The sequence below is a fragment of the Mus musculus genome, chromosome 7 (assembly GCF_000001635.26).
Source record: "Mus musculus strain C57BL/6J chromosome 7, GRCm38.p6 C57BL/6J".
Classification (NCBI taxonomy): Eukaryota; Metazoa; Chordata; class Mammalia; order Rodentia; family Muridae; genus Mus; species Mus musculus.
Genome location: NC_000073.6, coordinates 142,310,072 through 142,337,650, shown reverse-complemented (window position 1 = coordinate 142,337,650; position 27,579 = coordinate 142,310,072). Strand labels below are relative to the sequence as shown.

Genomic DNA, 27,579 nt, shown 5'->3' with positions numbered 1-27,579 from the left:
ATTTGAACTGTGCAGACCTGACCCAAGAGGGTTCAGTGGAGAAGAATTTCAGTGTGTGGTGGCCTAGAGACTGTTTTTGTGATATTTTTGCTGAAGAGTGTAGCTGCTTTCAGCCCTTGTCTGGAGAGTTTACCTAAGGCTAAGGTAAAGAAAATTTTTATTAATTACATTGACAAAAGAAATCTCAAAAAAGCCCAGTAGAAACTTAATTTTCTGGTTAAGTCTCATGAAGCATGTTTTGAACAACCATAGCAAGCTTAGAAAGGAAAGACATAAAATATATGAGGGGCACCAGGAAGTGAAATGGAGCTGAGTCCTGTGTTCAAGGATGGTAAATTGAATTAAGGGAGTGGTGACCTTGGGGCAAAATCCCACCCAGGTAAGTTTAGGATCAGGCGAATTAGTACATTTTCCTGCAGTATCATCTCCCACGCAGGAGGTCCCAGCTCTGATTACTCAGATTCCTCCTGCTCTCTGGAGTGCTCTCTTTGTTCCTACAATGCACTGCTAGATGATTGCGCGCGTGCGCGCACGCACACACACACACACACACACACACACACAGAGAGAGAGAGAGAGAGAGAGAGAGAGAGAGAGAGAGAGAGAGAGAGAGTGGGAGAGAGAGAGAGAAACAAAAAACAAAATCAGCAAAGGATTTACACCACTTGGGAGACAGCATGGCTGGGTCCTGCTGAGCTAAAGACCTCTACCCACAACCCCCTCATACACACCCCAGCTCCCACCAAAGGCAGGTAAAAGTGGCACCTGCAGAGAGCAGTGACAGCAAAGTCCTTACTTTTAACTGTTTTTGTTTTGGGTTGGTTGGTTGGTTAGCTGGTTGGTTGGTTTGGTTTGAGACACCTTCTTGTGTAGCCCAGGTTGGCCTTAAACTGGTTATGTAGGTAGGATGACCTGATCTTCCTGCTTCTATTTCCTAAGGTCTGGGATTACAGGTACGCACCACTATATCTTGTTTCGGTAATGCTGGGGATTGATCCCAGGGCTTCCTGTACATAAGATAAACCTTCTACAGCCCCAGCCCTGTAAAACCAAAATCAACCTGATGGGAGAGTTCAAGGTTTAGAGATGTTTAGGGATGGTGAGGACAGGGGTGTTTTGAGGGCGCTGGAGTGATCTTGATCTTGGTCTAGGAGGATGCTCAGCTTTGCAGCATTAGGTCAATGCAATAAAGCCACATACAGCAAGGATAGTGTCTTAAGGGTCCTGGAGGGCAGCACAGGGGTCAGCACTACAAGCCCCAGCATCCAGTCAGTCTGTCTGTCTTGATAATCATCCTCATTTTTGTGAGTTCTGCTCAGACTGGAAACAGACAAGTCCACTTTATCCCTCAGCTGCAGCAGGTAAAGGCTGTAAAGTGAGTTGTATGGGTCAACAGGAGCCCAGCCTTACAGATCTCCATCCTACCTGGGGGTGGGGGAGAGAGGACCAGAGAACAGAACCTAGGACACAGGAAAGGGACCGGCCAGAAGCTTAGCCTGGCTCCTGGACTCTGGCTCCTATACTCCTGGCTATTTGATTTGAAGGTGAAGTGTAGGGCCTTTGATCTCTGATGTTAATAGAGTAGTGGCCACAAAGGTTCCCGGGAGCTCACTGGCCAGCCAGACTAGAGGTATCATGTGCTCCTGAGTCAATGAGAGACTACATCTCCAAAACAATAAGGCAGGTGGGGTTGATAAAGACACTGACCTCTGGATTCCACACATGTGCAAGCACACATGAACACACAGATATGATCAGGAATCTGCTACTGCCACCATACAGTTCTGTAGGATAGAGGCCAGAATCAAGTGCCACAGGGTCATGTTTTGGTAAAAGACTATCCTGTCTGCCTATTCCAGCTTCTGGCAACTGCTAGGTATACTGTCATGTTCATGTGTTCTCAGTCTTGGTGACCCTCCTCACACGGTCCTGTCCTCTATATCTCCCATAGGCCAGGACTCAGGATCAGCTCAGGTCTCAGAAAAAGGGCAAGACTCAAAATCAGGGCACCACTGGGGATCAGAACAGGCCTGGAGGTCAGGGCAAGAGTTAGGATTAGGGCAGGACTCGGGATTAGCATATCCCTGGGGATCAGAGAGGATATCAATACCGGGGTACGAATCAGAATTTCTCAGATCCTGTGGTGTTCTGGTTGGATGGATGGAGGACTCCTGAAGCTTAAGAACTTGGGTCCTGCAGAACTGGCTGACTCAGGTTTATTCAGGGCACCTTATGGTCACGGATGGCACTGCCTGGTTGGCTGGCAAACATGGAGACTCGTGGAAGCAGGCACAGCACAGACCACCTGGCAGGGAGCCACTGGGACCAGCTTGGCTGGCTGGCAGGCAAGCACAGTAACTAGAGCATCGAGAGCCACAACGGTGGAGGGCTTGTCCCCATCCTGTGCACAGGACAGCGGCCATTCCAGAAGAGAAGCACCATATGGTCAGCCCGGTAAACACTAGAAAGAGCCAAAGTACATGGGTGCCTATATATGTAGAATTTCATCAGGGTCAAGGGGACCCTGTCGGTGTGTCCGTAGGCTCCTGCAGTAGCCAGAGCACAGGCATGGATAGACATACACTAAAAACCTAGTGGTGGTGTTGATATGGACTCAGGACCTCGCCTGCATCTGAGGATCCTGGAGCAAAATGGAAGCTTATCTTCTAGGAGGGGCTCAGACAGGAAGCTGGGTGCTCCACCCAGGGTGTCTGTGTGCTCTCGACGAGGAGCAGCATTCTACCCCAGGAGCATCTCAGCCCCTCAGATGGAAGACACACATTGCTCTGCATTCATGGAGAAGGCCACGGTGACCATCCTACCCACCTCTTTCTACAGTGGAGTCTACGGGTGGGCCAGCGTCTAGTCTCTTATAGAACCAGCACCCTTCTCCCCAACTACCGGCTTTCAGCAATCACAGAAGGTCTATGGCACTTTATCTTGTCTACTTTTTAAAGCCAGTTTGATGGGGAGGAGAGCTTTGGAAATCAGAGGTCATGATGATCAAATTGCCAGCTCTCTGTGAGAGGCCAATTTGTCCTCTCCCTGTCATCTTGGGTTCCTGAAGCTGGGTCTCCATCATCTGCTGCCTCCTCTTTCCTAGGCATAGTCTGGCCCTCCTGTGAGTCTGCAGAAGCTGCTTCTGGAAGAGCTCAACAAAGAACCTGTTTAGACAAGAGCACTTTGAGTAGTGCATGAGCGCCCCCTGGTGGCTGTGTGCTCCGAGCCTGTGGTCTGGACAGGACAGAATCTGGCTTTGAAGGCACTGAGGCAGGGACCACCGGTCCAGCAGTGAGAGTTCAGAACCCAGCAGTGGGTGCCTGAAGGGTGCTGCTTGTTTAGGCTGGTCTGTGGAGGTCTTCACTGGCCCATTTGTAAGCCTGATTGCTAGGTGCTCTGGTCTCCTATTCTTTCCCCCATGACCTATGCCCTAAAGAGTCCCTGAGGTAATTCACGTAATTCAGGCCCTGCAGGGAGAGGCTGACAGGGAAACAGGGCAGAGGCTCAGGTATCAACATGGACTTCTGGGAAGGCAACAGCTTCTTCTTGGAGTATTGCCAACTGTTCTGGGCCCCTCAGTGATCTTGCTGGACCCTGTCCTGCCCCCTGTATACTCCACTTAAATCCACAAGGAAACCATTCTGCCTACCCCCTATTCCTTCTGCAACATCTTGCTCCTTGTGGTCCCTCTGTCACTGACAAGTCCCTGTGTCCATGATGGACACCACCTGTCATCCCAGCTTTGCTCAAGCTTTCTCCCTTTCCTCTACTTTATCCAGCTGGGACAGATGTGACATGCAGGTGACAGAGACAGAACTGCTGGCCTGCAAACGGGAAATACTGAGGCTGAAAGGGCTTCACCCAATGGCAGAAAGGACAACTTGTGGAAGGCCTTTCCCAGCCAAAACCTCTGCTCCCACTCCTATTCTGAAGGGTGACAGCAAAGGTGAAAAGGAGAGACATAGTTAGCCATCTTTGTTTAGGGTCCCCACTGAAGGACATGAATTCATGTGAGGATTGAGGGTTCATCTTCTGATGTGGAGAGAGGACGCAGGAGCCCCTGAGGCAGTCTCACCAGTGGAATGGAGGACCCTGGACTGATGAGGAAGCAGGAGGAAAGAAGCGTTGTCCTCCAGTGGGGGAAGACTGGGGTGGGTCATCAGGTCATCACAGAGTTGCTGAGAACAGGAAGCTCTGAATGTATCTGGCCCTCAGCTCCTGTGGCCAGCGGCTAGACAGCATTCAAGCAAGTCATAGACCCTGTGGCTATGCTCAGTCTCTGCTTCTAGAATATTCCAGAGAGCTCGGGTTCCTACTGAGTCCCCTGGCCCTGTTGAGGACATGAGAATGAAACAAAACTTGGTCCTTCTTTGGGGCCTGTGCCCACCATGGCCTGTGTCCCATGTCTTGGGTTGTCCATATCTCCACAGCCCACTCACCCGAATTGCCCACTCTGAGGCCTGGCCAGGAACTTTGGGTCCCCATGAGGGGCCATATGGTTCTGGAAGACTCTCAGGATGCCTCTGACCCTCCCAAAGGGGCCCAGGGAGACCTGCAAAATGTCACAGAAAAATGAAAGGCAAGGAGAGGGAGAGACAGCTGCGGCCTCCTGTAAACAGCCTGATTTCCCAATGCGAACCAGATTGTGGCCTGGGACCTCAGGTAAACATGTGCGTCAGCAGCCCCAGCCCCCCACCGCCCAGGAGGCCCAGGGTCTGCAAGGCCCAACTCTGGGATGCATCACCGTCACCGCCCAGACGGTTCCTAATTAGGCAAAATTAGGCCTCGCATTCCTCCAAAATCCCCAAGATCTCTGCAATTTCAGGTCTTCCCCAAAGGAAAACACTGAGTAATTAAACAGCGTGAGCAAGAATGGTATAGAATGTTCTCTGGCTGAGGAAGCAGCTCTGCTTTCCCACCCACCTTGGCTGGACAGAGGATCTGCTGCTGGGAAGTGGATTAACCATGGCCTTGTTCTCAGGGCCTGGGTGGCCGTGGGCCTGGGGGAAGGGGGCAGCCAGCCCTGGGCCTGGATCTCTGCTAGTGGGGGTGTGGGGGGTGGGGTGGGGCAGTTAGGCTCCTGTGGCCTGTGCCTTATGTGTTGTATATGTTGATGGGAGTCTGGAGGAGTGAAGGTGTAGTGGGTAGAGGTATGTGTGCGTGTGTGATATGTAACTGTAGGTGTATGTTGGGTGTGGGGTAGGGGTGTGGGGTATATGTGTGATATGTGTATGTGTGTGTGATGTGTGTGTGTCTGTGATGTGTGTGTGTCTTTCTGTATGTATGTATATATGTATGTATGTATGTATTTATAGAGGTATGTGTGTGTGATGTGTGTTGGGAGTGTGTGAGGGTGGGTGGAGTGTGAGGCGTGTCTGTGATGTGGGTCTGTCTGTGTGTGAGTGTGTGATGTGTATGTGTGTACTGTGCATATGTGTGTGAGTGTGTGTGTGTGTGTATGTGTGTGAGTGTGTATTTGTGTCTGTAGGTATGTGTGGGTGTGTGTATGTGTGTGTGAATGTGTGTATGTGTATCTGTAGGTGTGTGTGGGTTTATGTATGTATGTGTGCAATATGTGTCTGAGGGATGATACAGGCCACATGTGGAAGTCAGAGGACACCTTTGCAGAGTTGGTTTTCTCCTTCTGTCTTCCTGTGAGTCCCAGGGATCCAATATAGAGCTGTAGGTTCCTTAACCTACTCAGCCACTCTCCATCCCAGCAGTGTTCTCCTCTTGAATATATGGTAAAATTATAGGTATATTAGAGACTTGTTTTCAAATGAATTTACGTATGTGAATTATTAATGTTATATTCATTATCAGTACATGTTTGACAGGTATACTCGCTTTTTCCTGGCAGCAGGCCTAAGGTGAGTTTGTCAGGAGTGGGCTATGAATTATACCTATGTATACGCCTATGTGTCTGGAGTTGAGTTCAAGTTTCCTTTATTAAAAGAGAGTTGTAGGTAAAAAAAAAAACAAAACAAAACAAAAAACAAAACAAAAAACAAAACAAAAAACAAAAAAAAAACAAAAACTCACATACTCCTTGTGGGCCAGCAGCTAAGGACGATGACGATGTCAGTCTTTGGGGACAATCTAATCCACCCAAAATGAGATAAACGTGACCATCATGCGGCCCTGCTTGTCAGCCTAGTACAATTGTAACCTTAGCTCCACCCTTCAATGGAAGTGTGGCTCTGCCCCAACTCCCTGGTCCCCTCTCTCAGATAGGAAGGGTGTAAAATATCACACATATCAATGTCCCCTCCTTTTCCTTCTCCAGAAAGGCTAGGATTGGTTTGCTAGGCTGTGTTCATGACTTAGACACATAGATCTCTGTACACAGTTGTGAGTGTGAGTGTGTGTGTGTGCACGCGTGCGCACATATATCAAACAGTATGGTTTCCATGTCACACAAAGGCAGGTCAGATGTGGACATTGCCTTTGTGGCTGTGAGGACAGATCTGACTCCATGTTGAATATGTGGGATGCACTCACACATAGGACAGGCAACCTGTTGCTGCCACTTTAAAGCTCTCGAGGTGAGCATTATGGTTCCAGAGAGTGGTGGGCATGGCCTTGCTGTCGGGCTGGCATCAGGTGTGGAGGTAAGCACTCAGCTAGTGCCAGGGACTAAGGATGGGGCACCTATGTGTTCTTGGTGCCTTCATTGACATGTCCAGCATTCACACACTGGAGGTGACAAGCCTTGTGTTAGGTGGCCATTCACTCGTTACCTGGAGGAGGAGGGCACAGAAAATGACAGAGCCAAGGGAGACACAGGACAAGAAGGGCTGGCCCACCACTCAGAGCATAGCAAATTTTCACTGCTGGCCATAAAAGGACCATCTCCCAGGAATGTCAGTCAGAGGGTGACACCGTGACTTCTGCCATTTGGCTCTCCCTTTGCCTCTCTGATAAGACATCCCATTCTCTGAGGCCCCAGTGCTAACTCACAAACACGTCTGTAATGAGTAATTCCAGGCCTCTAGTCTGTGGCTGTGTGAGACCTATGAGGCCTGTATTAACTGCCTTATCAAATCCTGCTTGACACATCCTGTAGGGAGGCCTCTCCCACCACTGACTTTCAGGCCACAGGGCAGGGAAAGAGGTGAGAGCTGAGGAGATAATCTCTTATCAGCTGTGTGTGCCCAGCTCCCAGGACAGTTTTGAGGCTGGCCTGATCCCATGGGACTTTCCCTTCCCGTTGAAGGAAATAGAGGCTCAGGGCCCGGAAGGCGTGCGGACCATGTTGGAGGAGGCCAGCTCCCTGGGGAGTCCTGATTGTAGCACATGTCAAGTGTGAGTATGAGCAGACGCTGGCCCAGCACCTCCTCCACAGCTAGGAACGGCTCTCCTCCGGCGTGGGAAAAGTCCACTGGGTCACGGCTCTTCCGTGAGAATCTGCTTACAGTAGGGCCTGCCTGTGTGGATGCCTTACGTGCAGGTCTGCCTTTCCAGGCCACTAGACTCTGTCCCTGCCCTAGCCTTAGCTACCTGCTTGTCTCTGGCTTCTCACCCCAAGGTGTCCCACAGTGGAACTGTAATCTTCCCCCAAGTATACAGGCCTGTCTTAGCCTATCCTCTAGAGCAGTGGTTCCCAACTTGTGGGCCACCACTCCCAAAAGACCATAGGAAAACGCAGATATTTAAATTCTGATTCATAACAGTAGCAAAATTAAAGTTAGGAAGTAGCAACGGAAATAGTTTTATGGTTGCTGGTGACTACAACCTGAGGAACTGTATTAAAGGGTCGCAGCATTAGGGAGGTTGAGAACCACTCTTCTAGAGGGACACAGGATGACCTTTGCATCTTAGGGGGGGGTCAAGGCAAAATTCTGTGGGACACGGGCCATACACTGAACCTCCACCTCACTAGGAAAGCATAGCATTCCTGCGGAATCAAAGAACTTTCTAAGAAGGGGACAATAGAAAGGAGAAAGTCCATGCAGACTTTCAAGTCCCCATGACCACGATTGTGTCAGTCACACTTGTGTCTTCTAGGGTCATGAGTTAACTGCAGCAGGGAGCTTGTATCAAAGGAGCAGTAGAGTGGGAATCAGGTCAGAGAGAGTAAAACCTGTGAGTGAGCCCATCTCAGAGCCACATGGGCCTGGGGGCCATCAGAAGTAGGCTGGCGGCTCACTCTTGAGCCTTGCCACGTCAGCTCTACAGGTCCCCTGAAACCAGACCACAGAATTCTCATATGGTTAAAGAAATTACAAGAAACTGTTAACATTTTTGATACTTCTAGGTGGTATTTTTTAAAATATCCATATTACTATATTCTTTGTTTGCTTGCTTGCTTGTGACAGGGCAGGACAGTCCCATGACTTGACACATGTAGAGGTCAGAGAACGACTTGCAGAGGTTAGTCCTCACCTTCCGCTGTGTGGGTCCAGGGGACCAAACTCAGCACCTTTACCTGCTGAGCCAGCTCACCAGCCCTTAAAAAGGGCTTTAAAAAAGAAGAGGTTTCGCAATGACTTCTTCCTGAAAGACAGTTTAGAGCAAGAGAGACCTTGAAGAGGAGAGAAGAGGAATGAGAGGGAGAAAAAATGGGAGAGAGAGAGAGAGAGAGAGAGAGAGAGAGAGAGAGAGAGAGAGAGAGAGAGAGAGAGAAAGACAGATAGAGACAGGCAGAGACAGAGACAGAGGAGAGAGGAGAGAGAGGGAGGAAAAAAGGAGGGAGGGAGAGAGGGAAGGAGGGGGAGAGGAAGAGGAAGAGAGGGAGGGAGAGAGAGAGAGATCACACTGTCACACTGGGAGATGCAGACTCGCTCTTCACTGGTGAGCAGGGCTGAGCCCATCTTGGGGACTGGAGTCCCAGCACTGGCTTGTCAGCCTGACTTTCCCATGAGAATCACAGGAGCAGGCAGGAGACAGGCAGAAAGGAATGAAGCTGGGAGCAGCTGGGTGTGGGTCTAAGAGGTCAAAGGTCTTGTTTTTTTTTCAGAGGGTGATGGAGCCATCTGCTATGTAAGAGATCACAGGGCCTGTGTGGTGGGGCACACATACAATCCCAGTCCTGGAGAGGCAGAGGAAGGAACCTGGATGGCACAGCGAGACAACACCTTTGAGAAGAACTCAGCTCAGCATTGTTAACTGCGGAAAACAGACCCTTGACTCCTGGCCTTCAGCTTCCTTAAGACACAGTTCACACTGTGAGGTGCACCGTCAGTGGGTCTGGATGCAGTCACGAACCTGGGCAGTGTTGCTACAGACTATCCACAAAGATGACACTGCCAGTAGCCACTCTCTCTCTCTCCACCAAGACCACTCACCCACTAATCTCCTTGTCCTTCCTCCCTTTGCCAGTGATAGAAGTTGAATATTGGTGGACTCATCTGGGATGTGGTCTTTTGTGGCTGGTCTCCTTCACTCTAGAGTCATGCATGTCTCCCTTCTTATAGCCAAATACAATCCCACTGCACACATATACCACAGGTAAACATGGAGGGACACTCATTGTTTCTACTTTGGGGCTTCTGGGACCTTTATTGCTATGGACCTAAACGTGCACATTTTAAAGATTTTTTTTTTTTTACATTTATTACTTATGGAGGATGCCATGCATGAACTGTGGTGTGCAGGCAGAACTCAGAGGGCAGCCTGTGAGAATTAGTTCCCTCCTTACCTAGTGTGGGTCCCAGGGATTGAACTTAGGTTTGGTGGCAAGCTTCTTTAACTGCTACACCCATCTCCCTACCCCATGTGTGAGCCAGAGTGTATGTGGACATGTGCTTCCATTTCTCAATGGTGTGCTCAGGGAGAGCTGCAGGAGCCTATGATAAGTCTGTGTATAGTGACATTGCAAGGCCATTTTCCAGAGCATCCCTGTCGTTTAATAAACCTAGCACCACACAGGGTCCACATCTCTCCATTTGCTTGCCTTTGCCTGTTTCCCATGTAACCTTAGCGTTCTCAGAGAGACATTTTAAAAAATTATTATGAGAGAAAGAGAGAGAATGCCAGTGTGCATGCAGAGGTCAGATGGTGCCCTTTCTCCCCTTTCTCCCATATGGGCCCTGGGTCTGAACTCAGGCCATCAGGCCTGGCAACGAGTGTCTTGGCATGCTGAGCCATCTCTCCCAGTAAGGTTTTGATCTGCCCGCTGGTGAACAACTTGAGCCCCTTCTCTCTCATGCTGGTCACCTGCACACGTTCTTTGGAACCTGCCCATTCTGACAGTGGCTTCAGTCCTTTAGATTGAGTTTGCCATCTTTGTTGACGTGGCCTTGTGTGCTGCACTTTTATCCATCATCCATTGCTCCCAGTGGCTTTTTGATGACCCTTGCAGAATTCCCACATGGGCAGGCAGGCAGCCTGTCTTCCATCTTCCTCTGCAATCTGTCGCCTTTCTTGTTTCTCATGCCTCACAGGCCAGACCCGTCCTTGAAGGATGGCAGACAGGGCCGGGGAACCACATTCCTGCCTTGTTCCTTATCTCTGAGGGAAGCATTTCATCTCCCAGTCCTTGCTACAGAGTCCACTGCATATTTTTCGTAGATGCCGTTTTTATCAGATGGAGAAAATGCCTTTGAACTTGCAGCTGCTTGGGAGTCTTAGGCTGAATACATTTTTTATTTTTTCAAGTGTTTTTCTCATATAGATATCTATAATCCCATGGGAATTTTCGTCTGTTAATACTGTGGATCCGGTCTGTTTATATGGGGAATGTGCTGACTTCAAATACTCAGATACTCTCACTTCTGGTGAGAGCTCTGTTCTTCCTCTACAGCTAATCCTTTGTGTATGTTACTGGGTCTGACTCTGGTACCAGGCTGTTCATGGAGGATGCTGGTCCAGTCTTCTTGATGTTCCCATTTGTCTTTGATACCACTGTGGAGGCACATGAGCCCAGGGTTTGGGCAGGGAACACGAAGTCCCTGTGACTTTTTTTGCTGAGGACTGGGTGGATTTGTCAGTATAAGGTACCATAGCAGCCTGTGACTGTCAGAACCTCCTTAGCTCCAGGTGTAGCTTCCTGAGCAGACAGGGGCTGGCCCTCTCATCCAGCTGTTCAGGAGAGAGCTTCGGTCATTTCTGGGGCTCAGAACTTTAACATAGGATTCCCTTCTAGTCTTAAACTAGTTTTAAAAAAAAGATGTGTTTTTAGTTTTTAATTTTGTGTGTGTGTTGGTGTGGGGCATGGTGTGTGCACGTGTGATTGCAGGTACCTGAAGAATCCAGAAGAGACTGTTAGATCCCCTAGAGCTGGAATTACAGGTGGTTGTGAACGGCCCATGTGAATGCTGTGAGCCAAACTTCGGTCCTCTGCAAGAGCAGCAAACACACATCAGCCCGGGACTAGCTCTGCTGCCCACTCCCACCCCCACCCATCCTCACCCCCGTGTCTCCTGTTCTTTTTATATAGAGTCCATGGAATCAAAATCCAAACTGAACAATAAAAGCACCCCAGTTCTGAAGGGAGATCCAGAGAAGGTTCAGGGACCCTGAGGTAGGGATGGGAAGGGTGCAACAGAGAGCCAGTGAACATGCAAGAGAACAGACTACCAAAAAAAAAAAAATGACTTCAAAAAAAGAAAAAAAATCAAACATGTCTCCACAGACAATCATAGTAAAGAAGGCATGTGGTTGCCAATCATGGTGGCCTGTACACATGGATTACCAGTATTAGGGAAACAGAGGCAAGGAGGATCAGGAGTTTAAAGCCATCCTTGGTCACATAGCAATTTCAAGACCAGCATGGGCTACAAGAAACCTGATCCAAAACAAAACAAAAAAAAAAATTTTTTTTTTCATGAGAGAAATGTTTCTAGCAATTGTAACAATAAAACTATGGATTCCTATCCTTTATTGTCTATTATGTGTATGAATGTGTGCCAGTATGGATGTCTATGTACTATGTATGTACAGCATTCTCTGAGGCCAGAAGAGGATGTTGGATCACCTGGAACTGGAGTTACAGAAGGTTATTAGCCACCACATGGGTGCTTGAAATCAAACCTGAGTCCTCTGGAAGAACAGCCAGTGCCCTAAACTGCCGAGCCACCTCTCCAGCCTCTTGACTTTCTACTCTTGAGACCCAAATTAAGTACACAAATCAACAGGCAACAGAGACCAGGAGGAAAAAAGCACGTGAGTCCCACAGGAGTTGGGCTCTGTGGAAATTCTTGGCATTTTCCTGCTAAGTACATTAATACCATCGATCACGGTGTTGATTTTACATTTTTCCTTTGTTGATACATACAGACATAACAGTTCTTATCAAAACTAGAATAGCTGACCTCATTTCTGTTTAGTGAAGTTGGAGGCACCTCACCACTTGCTTCAGAGCTGGTGACCCATGGAAGGGACCCCCTGGGAAGGAAACAGCCAAGCGGGCCACAGGCAGGGGAAGCTGCCCCCTCCATAGTCCCCTTACTCTCATGAAGCTGTAAAGCAGCTCAGAGAGGAAAAGTGTATTAGGTACGTATCTGAGGCCACTGGCCATCCTCTGGTTTGAAAAAGACCCGTGGAGGTGGAGAGATAACTTGGACCCCAGTTGAATCCACGGCACCATATAAAACCTGTGTTTGTCAGTACACATTTGTAATTCCAGCACCTGGATTGGGGGCTCGAAGGTTAGCGTAGTCTGTGAGTCCCACCCAGTGAGAGACCCTGCCTGAACAGTCATGGCTCAGTGGGTAAAGTGGTTGCCTCGCTGGCAAAGGAGTCACTTGTCATTCCAGGACTCCTGAGAGCAAGGCTGGATGCTAGGCTCACTGAGCTAGTGAGCTCCAGGTTCAATGAGAGACCTTACCCCAGTAAATAGAGAGTGACTGAAGAAGACACCCAATACCTCTGGCTTCCATGTTCATGCTTGCACTTTCTCTACACACACACACACATACACACACACACACAAGCACACACTAAAATAGTAAAGCAATTAAACCTCATTGAAATTAAAATTTTTCACTCAATGCAAGACCGGTTTAAAAAGTATGAAGAGGAAAAGAGCCGTAAATGGGAAAGATTTGTATACACGTACCTGATAAAGGCTTTAATTGTAAACTAAAAGGAACTCTCAAAAGTACATAGTATAGGGCTGGAGAGATGGCTCAGAGGTTAAGAGTACTGGCTGCTCTTCCAGAGGTCCTGAGTTCAATCCCCAGCAACCACATAGTTCATAAGCATCTATACTGTGATCTGATGCTCCTGTCTAGCAAGTATGCATACATGCGGGCAGAATACTGTATACTAAATAAATAAATAAATAAATAAATAAATAAATAAATAAATAAATATTTTAAAGTACATAGTATAAGCCAGGCATGGTGGTATACACACATAATCCTAGAACTTGGTAGGCTGAGGCAGGAGGATTACTGTGTTCTAAGACTAGCCTGGACTACCTCATGAGAGATACTAGCTCAGAAAAACAAAACCAAGCACAAACCCCACATTGTGCTGAGGGAAATGAACCCATTAGGAAGCCTTGAAGAGACATACTGAGAATGAGACCCTGAGAGGGCAAATGAGCTCTTGGCAGAGTGCACAGGCTCCATTAGGCCTTCAGCAGCAAAGACTGATGGCAGTTCCACATGGCGTCTTGTAAGGAGCCAGAAGAACGAGGTGTCCCCCAGCTCTGCCCGTGGGAAGGTGTAACACCACATCATCTTTGGAAAACTGTTTGACAGTTTCTCCAAAAATTAAACATACACTGACCATACAGCCCAACAGTTCCAGTCCTGGGCGCCCAGCCCAGAGGCAAGAACATGTGTGCTCGCACGCAGCCCGCACACAGTTGCACCTACACTCTTTGATGTATAACCTTAACTGGAAATAATTAAAGTGTCCTCAGTGGGGCTGGGGGGGGGGAGTGGGCTTATGAGTCTGTGATGAGGAATACAACTGTCCACTCAGTGACAGGCAGAGTCTTGGGGTGCAGGGGGAAAGGCTCAAACAAGCCCCATACAGTCCCTTCCTTCACTTTGTTCAACGTAACAAGACAGAAGCCCCTGAAAGTGATAGAGAGGGCATGAATACTTCACGGAAGGAGAGGGGAACGAGGTGTGCTTTGAAGAAGTGTATCTGTGTCTCTGTGGCAGCTGCAGGCATCTTCCTGTTGGAAGATGGCAGAGAGCCAGTCACCCACATAAGGGAGACTACCACACTGCCACGGGTGCCTTATCTCAGGAGAGTATGAAGGAGACACTGGGGAACGCTGTGGCAGCAAGTGGGGACTCCAAGCTGTGCTAGGAATTTCCTGTGAATCTGGAATTCTTTTTGAAGAAATTCATTTGAGCAGTTGGGTCCTTCAGTAAAGAACCCGTATGAGGTTCTTTACTCAGGTGTGAGGATCCGAGCTGGATCCCCAACACCTAGGTAAGTAGACTAGGTATGACTGCACATGCCTGTAATCTCAGCACACACTCAGGAAACAGAGGCAGGAGGGTGCTCTGGGGCTCAATGGCCACCCTGGCTATCTTACTGAACTTCACTTTCAGCAAGAGACTTTCCTTCAAGACAAAATGAAGAGCTTTGAGAAGGAGATCTGATGTTGACCTATGACACCACACACACACACACACACACACACACACACACACACACACACACATATGCCTGTGTATCTGTGCAGACACGTACACAAAACATCTGGAGCTGGGACTGGAATGTCAGTGCTCAGGAGACGAAAGCAAGAGGACTGTGAATTTGAGGCAGCCTAGGCTACACAGCAAGGCCTCGAAATAACATAACAGCGATGTTTTTTTAAGGACTGAGACTTAAGAGTGTCACTTGGCAGCCAAGTGACACCTGTGCATGAAGCCCTGGGTTCAACCTGCAAAATAATATAGACAAAAGCAGAAACCACAGCCAGTGGCAAAGGCCTCACAGGCAGCTGCGCCTTGTGGGTAAGCAGAAAGCGACAAGGAAAGAATATGTGTCTGCTTAGCTTTGCAGGCACTGTAGAAAAGTTAAAACAGATTAAGTCGGATGGTTATAAAATTCTTGTGGAAGAAGGACCAGGCATGGTTGTGCACACTCATAATAAGGAAGCAGAGGCAGGAGGATTGCTTTGAGTTCAAGGCCAGCCTGCTCTACATAGTGAGTTCTGGGCCATCCAGGCCTATGTAGTAAGACTTTGTCTCAAAGATTAAAAACAGGGAAGAGATCATGGAAGGAAACCGATAGCCCCTTCTGGAGCCATTCTAACATTTAATCTTCAAAAACAGAAAGAATATAATTTGAAAGATAGAAAAAAAATGCAAAAAGACTAAACATGGAAAGCAAGCAATGGGAACAAAGAGGACCCAAGGCTTGTGAAGGCAATGGGGCAGGATCTCACCCTGTACTGGTAGCTTCCTGGGGGACACGAAAAATGGAAGGACTGAATGGGCCCTTCCACCGGCCTCATAGGTCACACTTAACCCTGCTGTGAGCTGTTAAAGACACTGTTGTTGGTACTGCTCACAGGTAAGGCACAGGCCACAGGAGCCTAACAGCCCCAGCCCCACCCCCCATCCCCCCACCAGCAGAGATCCAGGCCCAGGGCTGGCTGCCCCCTTCCCCCAGGCCCATGGCCACCCAGGCCCTGAGAACAAGGCCATGGTTAATCCACTTCCCAGCAGCAGATCCTCTGTCCAGCCAAGGTGGGTGGGAAAGCAGAGCTGCTTCCTCAGCCAGAGAACATTCTATACCATTCTTGCTCACGCTGTTTAATTACCCAGTGTTTTCCTTTGGGAAAGACCTGAAATTGCAGAGATCTTGGGGATTTTGGAGGAATGCGAGGCCTAATTTTGCCTAATTAGGAACCGTCTGGGCGGTGACGGTGATGCATCCCAGAGTTGGGCCTTGCAGACCCTGGGCCTCCTGGGCGGTGGGGGGCTGGGGCTGCTGACGCACATGTTTACCTGAGGTCCCAGGCCACAATCTGGTTCGCATTGGGAAATCAGGCTGTTTACAGGAGGCCGCAGCTGTCTCTCCCTCTCCTTGCCTTTCATTTTTCTGTGACATTTTGCAGGTCTCCCTGGGCCCCTTTGGGAGGGTCAGAGGCATCCTGAGAGTCCAACCATACATTGTGACCACTGCTCTCACTGAGAGGGAGATTGCTATTCTGAAGACTCTGGGGATGGATTTCCAGAACATCCAACCTTCCAGACAATGTCAGTGAGCATTCTGCACCCAGGCAACGGCTGACAGCAGGAGTCGGTTCACTCTGCACCCAGGCAACGGCTGACAGCAGGAGTCGGTTCACTCTGCAGCCATGCAGTGGCTGACTGCAGCAGTGGACTAGTACACCAAAGGGATGAAGGCCTAGGCCAGCTCTCCAATGCCAGCTGCTTGCTACAACCTTCTCTTTCCTCACTTCCCCCTCCCCTCCTTCCTTCTTCCTTCTTTCCTTCCCATTATTCTCAGTCCCCCCCCCCCCACTTCTTCCCCTGCTCCCCTACTCACTGTGGTTTGATGCAGTTCATACTTGTGGCCACAGCTTCAGTTTGCCCGTGATTTACTGGCTAGAGTGCTTAGCTCCTTAATAAGTTCTGAGAGTTTTGGGTGTCAGTGAGGCTGACTCTGTCCTCCTGGGACACATTTGTCACTGCTGGAATTTGCTAGCTGTCGCTTAGCTTGTCATCTTAAACACTCTTATTTGTTCTCTTAACCACAAAGAGACAGGCACTTGCTCAGCACAAGAGGGCTGTCCCCTGTGTAAGGAAGGCAGTGACACTCACAGCAGGACAGTAAACACTTCTGATGATAACAGGGTAAGGTCATGGTCCCAACAGGAGGTAACCCCAAGAAACTCACGGTTCCCTCCCTCCCCAGAGTCCTGGCATCCCACTCACATCCAGAGGCTTGGTAAACCAAGCCAGGAATAGAGGGGACAGCAGCTCCTGGCTCAGAACACGGTCTGCACCCTAGACAGAGGTTTCAGAGCAGAGAGTGGCTTTGAGGTGGGAACTGTGAGTTTCACAGAGAGGACAACACAACACAGCCAGGTAGAAGTCCTCTCTGTCACTGGGAACCAAACCTTGCCAGAGACACTATGAGGCTTTCAGTTCAGTCCAGCTGGGATTCTCGGGGCACCGTAGGCCCAGGGTCTTCTCGACCTGTTAGTGTGTGTCCTCGGTGCGCACAGTATCATTCAGTGCAGTGAATAAAGACTGTTGTCCCCAGCCAGCTCTGCATGTCCCTGCCTGGGACCAGTTCCCTCAGCCTCCCTGTCCTCGACTGCTGAGCAAATTCTGTGAGGAAATAGCGTGGACCCTTGTGTGGCCGCCTGTGCCTTTCTCGTCTCCTGGGTAGGGAGAGACACTTTGCTACTGCCAGGCTGCTGTGAGCTGTGACACATGCTAAGTGACGGTACCGCTGTTTCCTGTGATGTCCTCTGTGCCCACTGTCTCAGTGTCCCATATCCGGGCTGTGGAATCTGATGTCACAGGAGCTGGAACCGAGTCAGATATCTGCGGCTCTATCTTTCTTGCTGCGTTATGGTTCTGACGCCACCTTGGCCTCACCTTAGTCTGCACGGTCTCAGCTCTAGCCTCGGCCACCATCCTCTGGAGCCATCCCAGAGAGCTCTTCCTGTAATGTGTGGTTGTTTCCTTCCCTCCCTCCCTCTGACAACCCTGCAGCAGAACATGACAGGGCCTCTCAGCCCCACCATCCACTGCCCATTGCCAGCTTGGGGCCCTAGCCACCCTTGAGCTCAGGGCACAGCCCAAGGCCTTGACCAGCCTGGCACTGAGGGGACTCTCATGCATAGCGGACTTCCCACGGGACGTGGAAGACGCACTTTATGTGCTCACAGGTTTGATTATGAAATATGCTGGCTAAATCAGTTTAGAGGTTTATGGCCCAAGGCAGCAAGCCTTTTGTGTTTAATTGATTTCTGCCAACCCCATCCTCGGCTGTGCTGTTGTCAAGGCTCTGTGTATTCGCACTGTCAAGGCTGCTACCCCACATGTAAACACCATCTCCCAGGGATGGAAAACCTTCTCCTGCCAGAGGCACTGGGCCCCACCTTGCATGCAGCTTGCTTTTGTCTCTGGCTGGGGCCTGGCTCATCAGACACTAGACCCCAACCCTCTGCTCTCTCTGCTTTCTGCTTCTCTTTCTTTCTTCTCCTGTTAGCCTATGTTCTCATCTTTACCAAGGCATTTTTTTTTCTCTTAAAAAATTATTAGGCACGGTACGGTTTTACTCATCCACTTTCTGCCATGACAATCAATGTCTTAAACCAAAAATAAAGATTAGGCTATAAGCTTGGCTCCTAACTTCTCTCTGAATTGTCTTTAGATTACGGGACCATGCGGTGCATCACTCTGCAGCTTGGTACTATTATTCCCTCTGCTTGACGCATGGCTCTAATTATGGGATGCATAGCTGATCACACTGCCCACGCACTAATACGCCAGTTAATAAGCTCACAGCAAGAGCTGGGAAGATGGCTCGGTTGGCAAAGTGCTTGTCTTGCAAGAGCAAAACACAGGGAACTGAATTTGGAATCTGTTCGACGAGCCAGGTGTGACAGCACACATTTGTAATTCTGGTGTGGATGAGACGAGAGACAGAGGCGAGGTGCGGGTCGCCTCCCTCACAGATCACTGGCCAGCAAGTCTAGCTTACCTGATGAAGTTCCTGACCATGAGAGACTCCGTCTCAAACAAAGGTTGACGGTGTCAGAGGATTGACACCTGGGGCTGTTCTTTTACTGCCATATATGCACACTACACACTACACACACACACACACACACACACACACACACACACACACACACACACTCACAAGCTCACAGTAAAATGTCCCTCTGAATTCCTCCTACCTATATCCATGCACCGGCCAATCAGTGTCCCAGTGCCCAAAGAGACAGAAGAGGACATTGAATGCCTTGAAAATGAAGTTACAAGTAGTTGTGAGCCACCATGTGGGTGCAGGGGCTCTGCAAGCCCAGCAAATGTTCTTAACCCATGAGTCCTCGCTACAGACCAGTGTGCTCATTGTCACCCACATAGTGCAGACACATTAAGGTCAATGTATGTAGCTAGTACCACACTTTTCTTCCTGAGTCTACGTTGCTGGATGTTGCTTGACGGTATACTGTTCTTTCCAAGATGAGGTGCCTCTGTACACATCCTATTTGTGACTATCTCTGTGCTGACAAGTGATCATTAGGACTGAGACCCAAAATGTGATGCCCAATCCAAAAGCTATCCATATTCCAAGTTTAAAAGATGACGGTAAAGAGCCTAGCAGAAATATGAGTAAATCCTATGCCCAGGAGGCTCACCAGGAAAGGGTGCCCGTGGCTGGCACCCACTAATGAGTGTGCTATGCTGTGGAAGGACCAGTGCAGCGGGGTTGCCAGCAGTCCAGAGTAGCTGGCATGGGGCGCATGCCATCAGTCAAGGGCGGTAAGCAGCCACTTGGCTTAGTCTAAGAGAGCCCCCTTTTATCACCAAAAACTCGGCACCCCTGGGAACCTGTCAGAGAGCCATCAGCACTGCAGTGATCACCAAATCAAATCTGACACGGCCATGCTCTCTTCCTGCCCCACCCCAACCCCTACAGGCAGGAGATGTGTGTGCATGTGGCTCATATGGCCCTCACCCAATGTGTGGGCTAGACCTACAACAGAGCTGGCTGTCCCCAACAGTGGCAATAGTTTGAGCTTTGTGTCTGAATGGGAGGGACTCAGGAAACCTTCGAGAAAGTTCTGAGTTTTCATATTCAAGCATGTTCCTCCTGCCTTTGAGGACCAGTCCTTTTACAGGCAGCTGCTGCACTTTATCTGGGACATCTGTCTTGGGCACAGATATTGAATCCTTGTATCTTATTAGCTTACGCAGAAGTTATCTTTCCCTGCTGTTTCTCTGAGGGGCCTCCCTAGCCTGAGTGATCTTCCTCCAACAACAGAGGCTAAGTGCCAGGTCTTCCCTGCCTCTTGTCGTGAAGGCCAGGTAGGCCTGGCCTTGGGGAGCCCCAATGACAGGAGACACCTTCTGCTTACTGGAGCTCCTACCCACATCCTCTGTCCCGGTCTGAGTGCACTCACATTGAGTAAGAAGCATGCTAGCCCCCAATGTTCTGTGAAGAAAGAGGAGTGAGTTCCTCCTTCCCTTTCAGACTGAAGCCTAACTGGGCCGTAGTGTGTGTCCCCAGGCTGCTGACCCCTGGCATAGAGCAGGAATGATGTCATCCAGGGTGAGCAGACACCTGCGATAAGGTAGGCCACAGACTTCCCACATTCAACAGGAAAGCTTGCTCGTACGTCATAGAAAAGGCCTCAGGCCCAGAGCTGCTTTTTAGCATGTAGCAAAGGCTGTGAACCCCAGCCCTAACCCTGCAGGGCCCCGGAACATCTGTCATATGACTTCCAAGCCTGGAGCAAAAACAAAGTCAGGAGTTAAGCACAGCCATCAATATCTGACTGTGGGGAGCCAGGCCCACCCCAAGGTTCAAAGGACCCCTTCATGTTTTATCTGAAGTGTGTATGCTGCACATCAATCAAGCTCAGCCTGCAGATGCCCGGGTCATCCAATGGGCATTCAGTGAGGCCAGGTTTAGGACCTCCAGGCAGAAGTGTGCTGTACTGAATAGATGGAAGAGGTCTGTTTTGGGACACAGGGACCCCATCCCCTTCTGCCACAGACTACACTGCTTCAGCTCGAAGGTGTGGTGGTAGGGTTGGAGTCCTGAGATGGGCAGCCATGTTCTGCTCACAAACGAAAGAACTGGTCACAGGCCCACAGACTGTCTTCACGTCTCAGAGAGAACTGAGCCACCAGAACAGCGTGCTGGTGTCTGTCACTATTCTGGTGTCACCCACTGTTCTGTCAATGGAGCCTCTCAACGCAGGTCCAAGTCAGAGTCCCTCACATGGAGACTCAGTTCAGAGTGGTGACCGCTCTGCTTGGGTGAGGGGCTCTATCCATCCTAGCCATGACTTGTTCGTTTTCTCATTCAACAGTGCCACCTGGTGGTAATCTCATGCAACTACAGACAACCTGTCTTAAGTTTCCAAACCTGAAACTTTGGGTCCTTTTGGAGCCCAAAGCTCTTGCAAAAGGCATTTTGTTCGGCCTTGTTTCCATCACTGAGACAAATATAGGCACCCATGCTGAATGCTGCAATCAGGTGTTGATGTTGAGGCTGGAGAGACAGCTCAGTGGTTAAGAGCTGCTGCTGCCCCTCTTGTGAGGACATAAGGGGCACCTACCTTCAATTCCCAGCACCTACAAGGCAGTTAGTTCACAACCATCTGCAACCTCAGTTCCAGGGGGAGAAGACCCTGGGCACCAGCCATGCTCAGGGTGCACATACACACATGCAAGCAAAACAGTCACACACATAAAATAAATAAATCTAACTTAAAAAAAATAAGGCCTTGAAGTTCAGTCCACCATAAAGCTGGTCACAGATTTGGGGATGTGACTCAGTTGGTAGAGTGTCTGCCTAGCATTCCTGAAGTCCTGAGTTCTATCCCCAGCACTGCAAAAACAGGTGTGACAATGCACTCCTCCAGTCCCAGCACTCTGGGAGTGGAGGCAGGAGGACCAGGAGTTCTAGACCATTCTCAACTACATAGTGAGTGTGAGGCCAGCATGGTCTCCATGAGCCTCTGTCTTGAAAACATACACGCTCATATTGGTTCTGCATGCACATAAGACATTTGAACTCAGAAACGCACAAGAAAAATGGCCTGTGTCGGGCACCTGCTCAGTAGACAATGGAGACAGAAATCAGAAACCATCTTCGGTGGAAGCCTGTTTCTCTTACAGGCAGATAGCTTGTAAATCAGCCAGTGGTTTATCAGCACTGGACAATGCTGTGCTAAGGTCCTGATGAAGATGGCTCCTAAGTCTTGTCTTCTTATTCTCTACATCCAGAGTCGGACCCTGAGGCCAGAAGAGCTTTCAAAGACTCCTGCAGCTCAGCAGCCCATCTTTCCTGGTGATGCTGTGGGTTTCTGGTGTAGATGGTCACACAGGCCTGGACATACTTGGGACAGTCAAAAGCCAAGTGCAGCACCATTTCTCTTTGTATTTTTATGCTCACATGCACATACAGACACACAGACACATGGACACAGTCTCTCTCTGTCTCTGTCTCTGTCTCTCTGTCTCTCTCTCTCTCTCACACACACACAAGGAAGGCAGAGATCAACCTTGGGTATCATCCATCAGGTGCCATACAACCTGTGTTTTGTGACAAGAAGGCTCATGGGAAGTAGGGATCACTAACTAGGCTAGTCTGGCTAGTCAGCCTCAGCAATCTGCTTTGCTTCCTCAATGCTCTGACAGACACATGCCACTGTCACTATGCTCAGCTTTTCTATGGGCGTTGGGGGGTTGAACTCAGGTCTTCTTGCTTAGATAGCAAGCACTTCACTGAGTCATCTCCGTGGCTCATGGTTTGTTTTGTTTTTATTGGTATACATCTGTTGTACAAAGCAATGGGGTTCCTGTGACATTTTAATTCTAATTTATTAGCCACTTTGACTATAGTTGGCCCCATTACCCTCCCCTGACTCCTCTCAGTTTCACACCTGCCAAGTGCCATTCATCCCCCCAAATAATGGGACTCAAGCCAAATGGGCATCCAGGCCTTCTCCTGCAGCCTAGAGACCCAGCTGCAAGCTAAAGCAGGGGCTGCATTCTCTAGTGCATGCTGGGAGCTATTCTCTGCGATGTTTGCTACTTGAAAATTCAAGTGTCTTCCCAGGGGGATTGAGGTCTCCAGCTGAAAGGTGACCAGCTGCAAAGCTGCAGTTTAAGCCCCCAAATGAGGATGCCAGCGCTCTCCCAAACCCCGCAGGGTCTCATGCTGAAGTCCCAGCACTATTTGAACCAGGACTTTATGGGCAGATCTGTCCTGATTGCCAAGGGCGATGGAATCTCCAGGAGATGGAGTTGAGATCAGGCTGTACCCTGCTCTAAGACGCTCTATATTATGTAAACAGTGGCTTTCAGGCTGTCCTGCCCTGGGCAACTCCATTTCACAAAGTGGCATTTGGCTCCATTTTGAGTGCAAATGTAGAGTCAGGATGACTCTGCACTCCACTCTGTAAGTAGACACCACAACCTGTCCAGCACCAGCCTCGAAGCACAAACTGGCAACCTATTTTTGTAACTCTTTAAAGGGATTTTTTGTGTTTCCTCTTTAAGGGCTTCTAGCTGTTTATCTGAATTCTCCTGTATTTCTTTAAGGGAGCTATTTATGTCCTTCTTAATGTCCTCTATCATCATCATCATGAGAAGTGATTTTAGATCTGAATCTTGCTTTTCTGGTTTGTTGGGGGTATCCAAGACTTGTTATGGTGGGAGAATTAGGTTCTAATGATGCCAAGTAGCCTTGGTTTCTGTTGTTTATGTTCTTATGATTGCCTCCCACCCTCTGGTTATCTCTAGTGCTACCTGCCCTGGGTATGTCTGACTGGAGCCTGTCCTTCCTGTGATCCTGGTTGTGTCAGAACTCCTCTAAGTCAAGCTGTCTCTGTGATCCCGTGATTCTGGGATCCTAGGATCATGAGATCCTGGGTGTGTCTGAGCTTCTGGGAGTCAAGCTGCCTTTGAGACCTTGAGATCCTGGTGTGACCAAGCTCCTGGAATCCTGTGATCCTCTGATCCTGGGTGTGTTAGAGCACCTGGGAGTGGAGCTGCCTCTGGGTGTTGTGGGGCTGGCTATAGATTTTGCGCCCAAGGTCTGCTCAGGGCGCCGGCCCAGACCGGCAACCTATTTCTAAAGTACAAAGATGCCACACTGCAAACTTAGCAAAGCAGTCTGGGACCATGTGAGCACAGGGGCATAGTAAAAATCCCATTAGGAAAGCTGGGCCAAGGACTTATTGAACACACCAGGTTAATGACAGGGTACAATAGTCTCATCTGGACTCCATAAAAAAGAGGACACCTAACACTGGGATGGCAACAGCCTCACCAACCTGTAATCTCAGCACTCAGCAGCAAGGAAGGAAAAGAGAACGTTCCACTGTCCCAGGAGTTTCAGTTACCCCACTGCCGACCCAGCCTACTTAAATAGCCAGCCATGTGTTCATCCACTCATCAACCCACCCACCCATCCAGTCACCTACCCACCCACCCACCCACCTACCCATCCAGTCACCTACCTACCCATCCATTCATTTACCCACCCATCCAACCACATACCCATTTACCCATACCCATACCCATCCACACACTCACCCATCAACCCACCCATCCACATACCCACCCATCCATTCGCCCACCCATCCACCCATCCATTCACCCATCCATTATCCTATACACAACACACACACACACACACACACACACACACACACACACAACACACACACACACACACACACACACACACACACACACACACACACAAATACACATACACACATATCCATTCATTCACCCATCCACACACTCACCCTTGTACCCACCCATCCACTCACACACCCATCCATCCACTCATGTACCCACACACTCATTCACTCACCCATCTACCCACACACACACTTATTCACACACACACACACACACACACACACACACACACACACACACCCGTCCACTCACCCATCCATTTATCCATCTAGATCCAGTTCTGCACCTAATGTCTGCAGCTTCACTCAACTCTGAGGCTTGTTATGTCCTCCCCAACAGCGTTCCTTACCTTACCCCCTCCATGTCCTCCCCTCCCCTCCCCATCAACTCTCTGAGTCTGCCTTCAGTTAGGCCCCTCTGAACTCCTTGAATTCTGTGGTGGCCTCTTTAGCTCTTTATTGCCAGTTTGTAGCAGCATGAATATGTAAAGCAATTGATTACTGTGTAAAGAATCTGAGAGTTGATATTGGTATTGAACAGCAAATTTGTGCATATGTGTGTATGCTTTGGTCCTTTGTGTAAATGTTGCAATATTTGTGCAGAAACCAGTCGGTCCTCTTGGGGTTTGTTTTTTGTTTTGTTTTTGTTTGGGTTGAAATATTATTTTTGAGACGAGTCTTGCTATGTCTTAGTAGGTAGGGTAGGAATAACTTTGCCAACAGCAAGGTATCAAAGGAAGTCATGACCGTTTGACAAATTACAGCCAATGAAACCAATGTACCTTGTACACTCATGGTATTGACACATGGCAACACTGTGGAAGGACATATGTGGCCATCTCTGTTTCTGACATGCTCAAGACACACACCTCTGGGTGTCTTGTAAACCACTGCCAAGGGATAGTCTGTCTCAAACTGCCAAGGGACAGTTCTGGTCTTGCGTGGGAACAGCAGGATGCTGCCCAGCTTTCCTCCCTTTTCATTTTCTGGTTGAATCATAATCACTTGTGCCTTGTACCACTTAAAGCCCACCCATGCATGAACCACCGTGTGTCAGGGGTTCAGAGCAAAACAGGGCTCCCACCAACCTTCCACCGCCACCCCCCAGCTCTATGTTCCCTCTTCAAGACCCTTTTGCAAAGGCCCCAACAGGAAGCTGCTACTGCCTGTTAAGGGGGAGGAAGAAGAGGGAGAAGAGGAGGAGACCTAAAAGGAAAAGAGAGAGAGACAGCCTGAAAGACCCAGATTCTGTTATTTCCATTTCAAAGGACCTAGTTCCCCAAGAGAAAAGATCTCATTGACATTCACTAACATAACCTGTTTTACCAAGATGCCTGAACCATCTTTCCCATGAAAAATGAGTATCAGTGCAAGACAACTAGAAATACTGATTTCCTTCACCATCCCTAGAGTCCCCGGAACTCCAGAACGCCGAATGCTCTGTTCCTCGGGCCGAGGAGATGGCGCTTCTATGGAATCGTCTTCTATCTTATTATTCCATTCTACTCTACTTTAGAAGTGAGGTCTTGCTTTGGACCACTGCCATCCTCCTCATGTTAGGATTACAGGGGTGTGGATGCACCCCATCCCCACAGTGCACTTTAACCCATCCCATTCTCTTGGAAAACGTAGCAATGTCAGCACTGTTGATCAACGGTTATTCTGTGTTGTCTAGGGAACAACTTCAAGTCCCAGCCATGGACACACAAGAGGAACACTTGCAAGACACTCAGTGTTGGGACCTTGTTATGAAACCTACACCTTTCTTTCTTTCTTTTTTTTTTTAATGATTTTAATTTTATTTATTTTTTCATATATTACACCCTGACTTCAGTTTCCCATCCCTCCTCTCCTCCAAGTTCCTCTTGTCCTCCCCTACTTCCATACACTCCTCCTGCATTTCTCTTAGAAAAGAGCAGGCCTCCCACAGATATCAACCTAAAATGGCATAGCAAGTTCTTGTAAGACTAGGCTATAAGACACCTCCCTCATTTTAAGACTGGATGAGGCAATCCAGTATGAGGAAACAGGTCCCAAAAGCAAGCAAAAGAGTCAGAGACAGCCCCTGCTCCCACTGTTAGGAGTCCTGGAAAGAGACTAAGCTATACAATTGTAACATATATGCAGAGGACCTGGATCAGACCTATGCAGGCTTCCTGGTTGATGGTCCAATCTCTTTGAGCCTCTTTGAGCCCAGGTTAGATGAATTGTGGAGTCTCTTGTGATGTCCTTGGCCTCTCTGCTCCTGCAATCCTTCCTCCACCTCTCCCTTGAGGTTTCCCCAAGCTCTACCTAATCTTTGGCTGTGGGTCTCTGCATCTGTTTCCATCAGTTGTTGGGTGAAGCCTCTCTGGTGACAGTTGGGCTAAGCACCAATTTATGAGCATAGCAAAGTATCATTAGGAATCATTTCATTGACTTTTTTCCAGTTTAGTTCTATCCTAGGTCTCTGGGCTGTTCTGCCTCTGGCTCCTGGCCCTCCAGGCAGTATCAGGGGTGGGCTCCCTCTTATGGCATGGATCTTAAGCTGGACCAGTCACTGGTTAACTATTTCCATAATTTCTGCTCCATCTTTATCCCTGTACATCTTGTAGGCAGGAAAACTTTCAGGTCTTAGGTTTTGTAGCTGGGTTGGTGTCCCAATCCTTCCACTGGGAGTCTGCCTGGTTACAGAAGGCTGGTTTAGGCTCTGTGTCTTCCATTGCTAGGAGTCTTACCTAGGGTCACCCTCATAGATTCCTGGAAGTTTCCAATGCCTTAGGTTTCTTGCTCATCCCAGAGATGCCCATCCCCCATTCCAGTTGTCTCCCCCAGTGCTCTCTCCCTGCATCCTTTAACAACCTGATCCTTCCTGTTCCTGTTCCCACCCCTCCATCCAGACCTCCCCCCAACCCAGCCCCATCCACCCGCCAAGTCTATTGTATTTCCCTGTCACAGTGAAATTCATGCACACATACCCCACCCCAGCCCTCTTTGTTAAGCTTCTCTGGGTCTGTGGATTGTAGCACAATTATTCTTTACTGCACAGCTAATATCTCCTTATAAGTGAGAACATACCGTGTTCGCATGTTTGTCTTTCTGGGGCTGGGTTGCTTCACTTAGGATGATTTTTTTTTTCCCTAGTTCCATCAGTTTGTCTGCAAATTTCATGTTGGTTTTTCTTTTTTCTTTTTTACAAGCTAAGTGTACTGGCTGGTTTTGCGTGTCAACTTGATACAAGCTAGAGTTATCACAAAGAAAGGAGTTTTAGTTGAGGAAATCCCTCCATGAGATCCAGCTGTAAGGCATTTTCTCAATTAGTGATC

At 49.0% G+C, this 27,579-nt stretch overlaps 1 protein-coding gene across 6 annotated transcripts in view; it reads left to right on the top strand.

Moving 5' to 3' along the window:
- Ifitm10 (interferon induced transmembrane protein 10) overlaps window positions 1–11,816 on the top strand; it is a 47,945-nt gene extending 36,129 nt beyond the window's left edge. For 5 of the 6 annotated variants that reach the window (XM_011242002.2, XM_011242008.3, XM_011242010.2 and 2 more), the window contains exon 4: window positions 8,960–11,816. In XM_011242002.2, coding sequence (XP_011240304.1) covers window positions 8,960–9,108 — 149 coding nt within the window. In that variant the 3' untranslated portion in view covers window positions 9,109–11,816. The remainder of the gene's footprint in view (window positions 1–8,959) is intronic. The other variant, NM_177265.4, reaches the window with a different exon arrangement.
- Window positions 11,817–27,579: the final 15,763 nt, after the last annotated feature.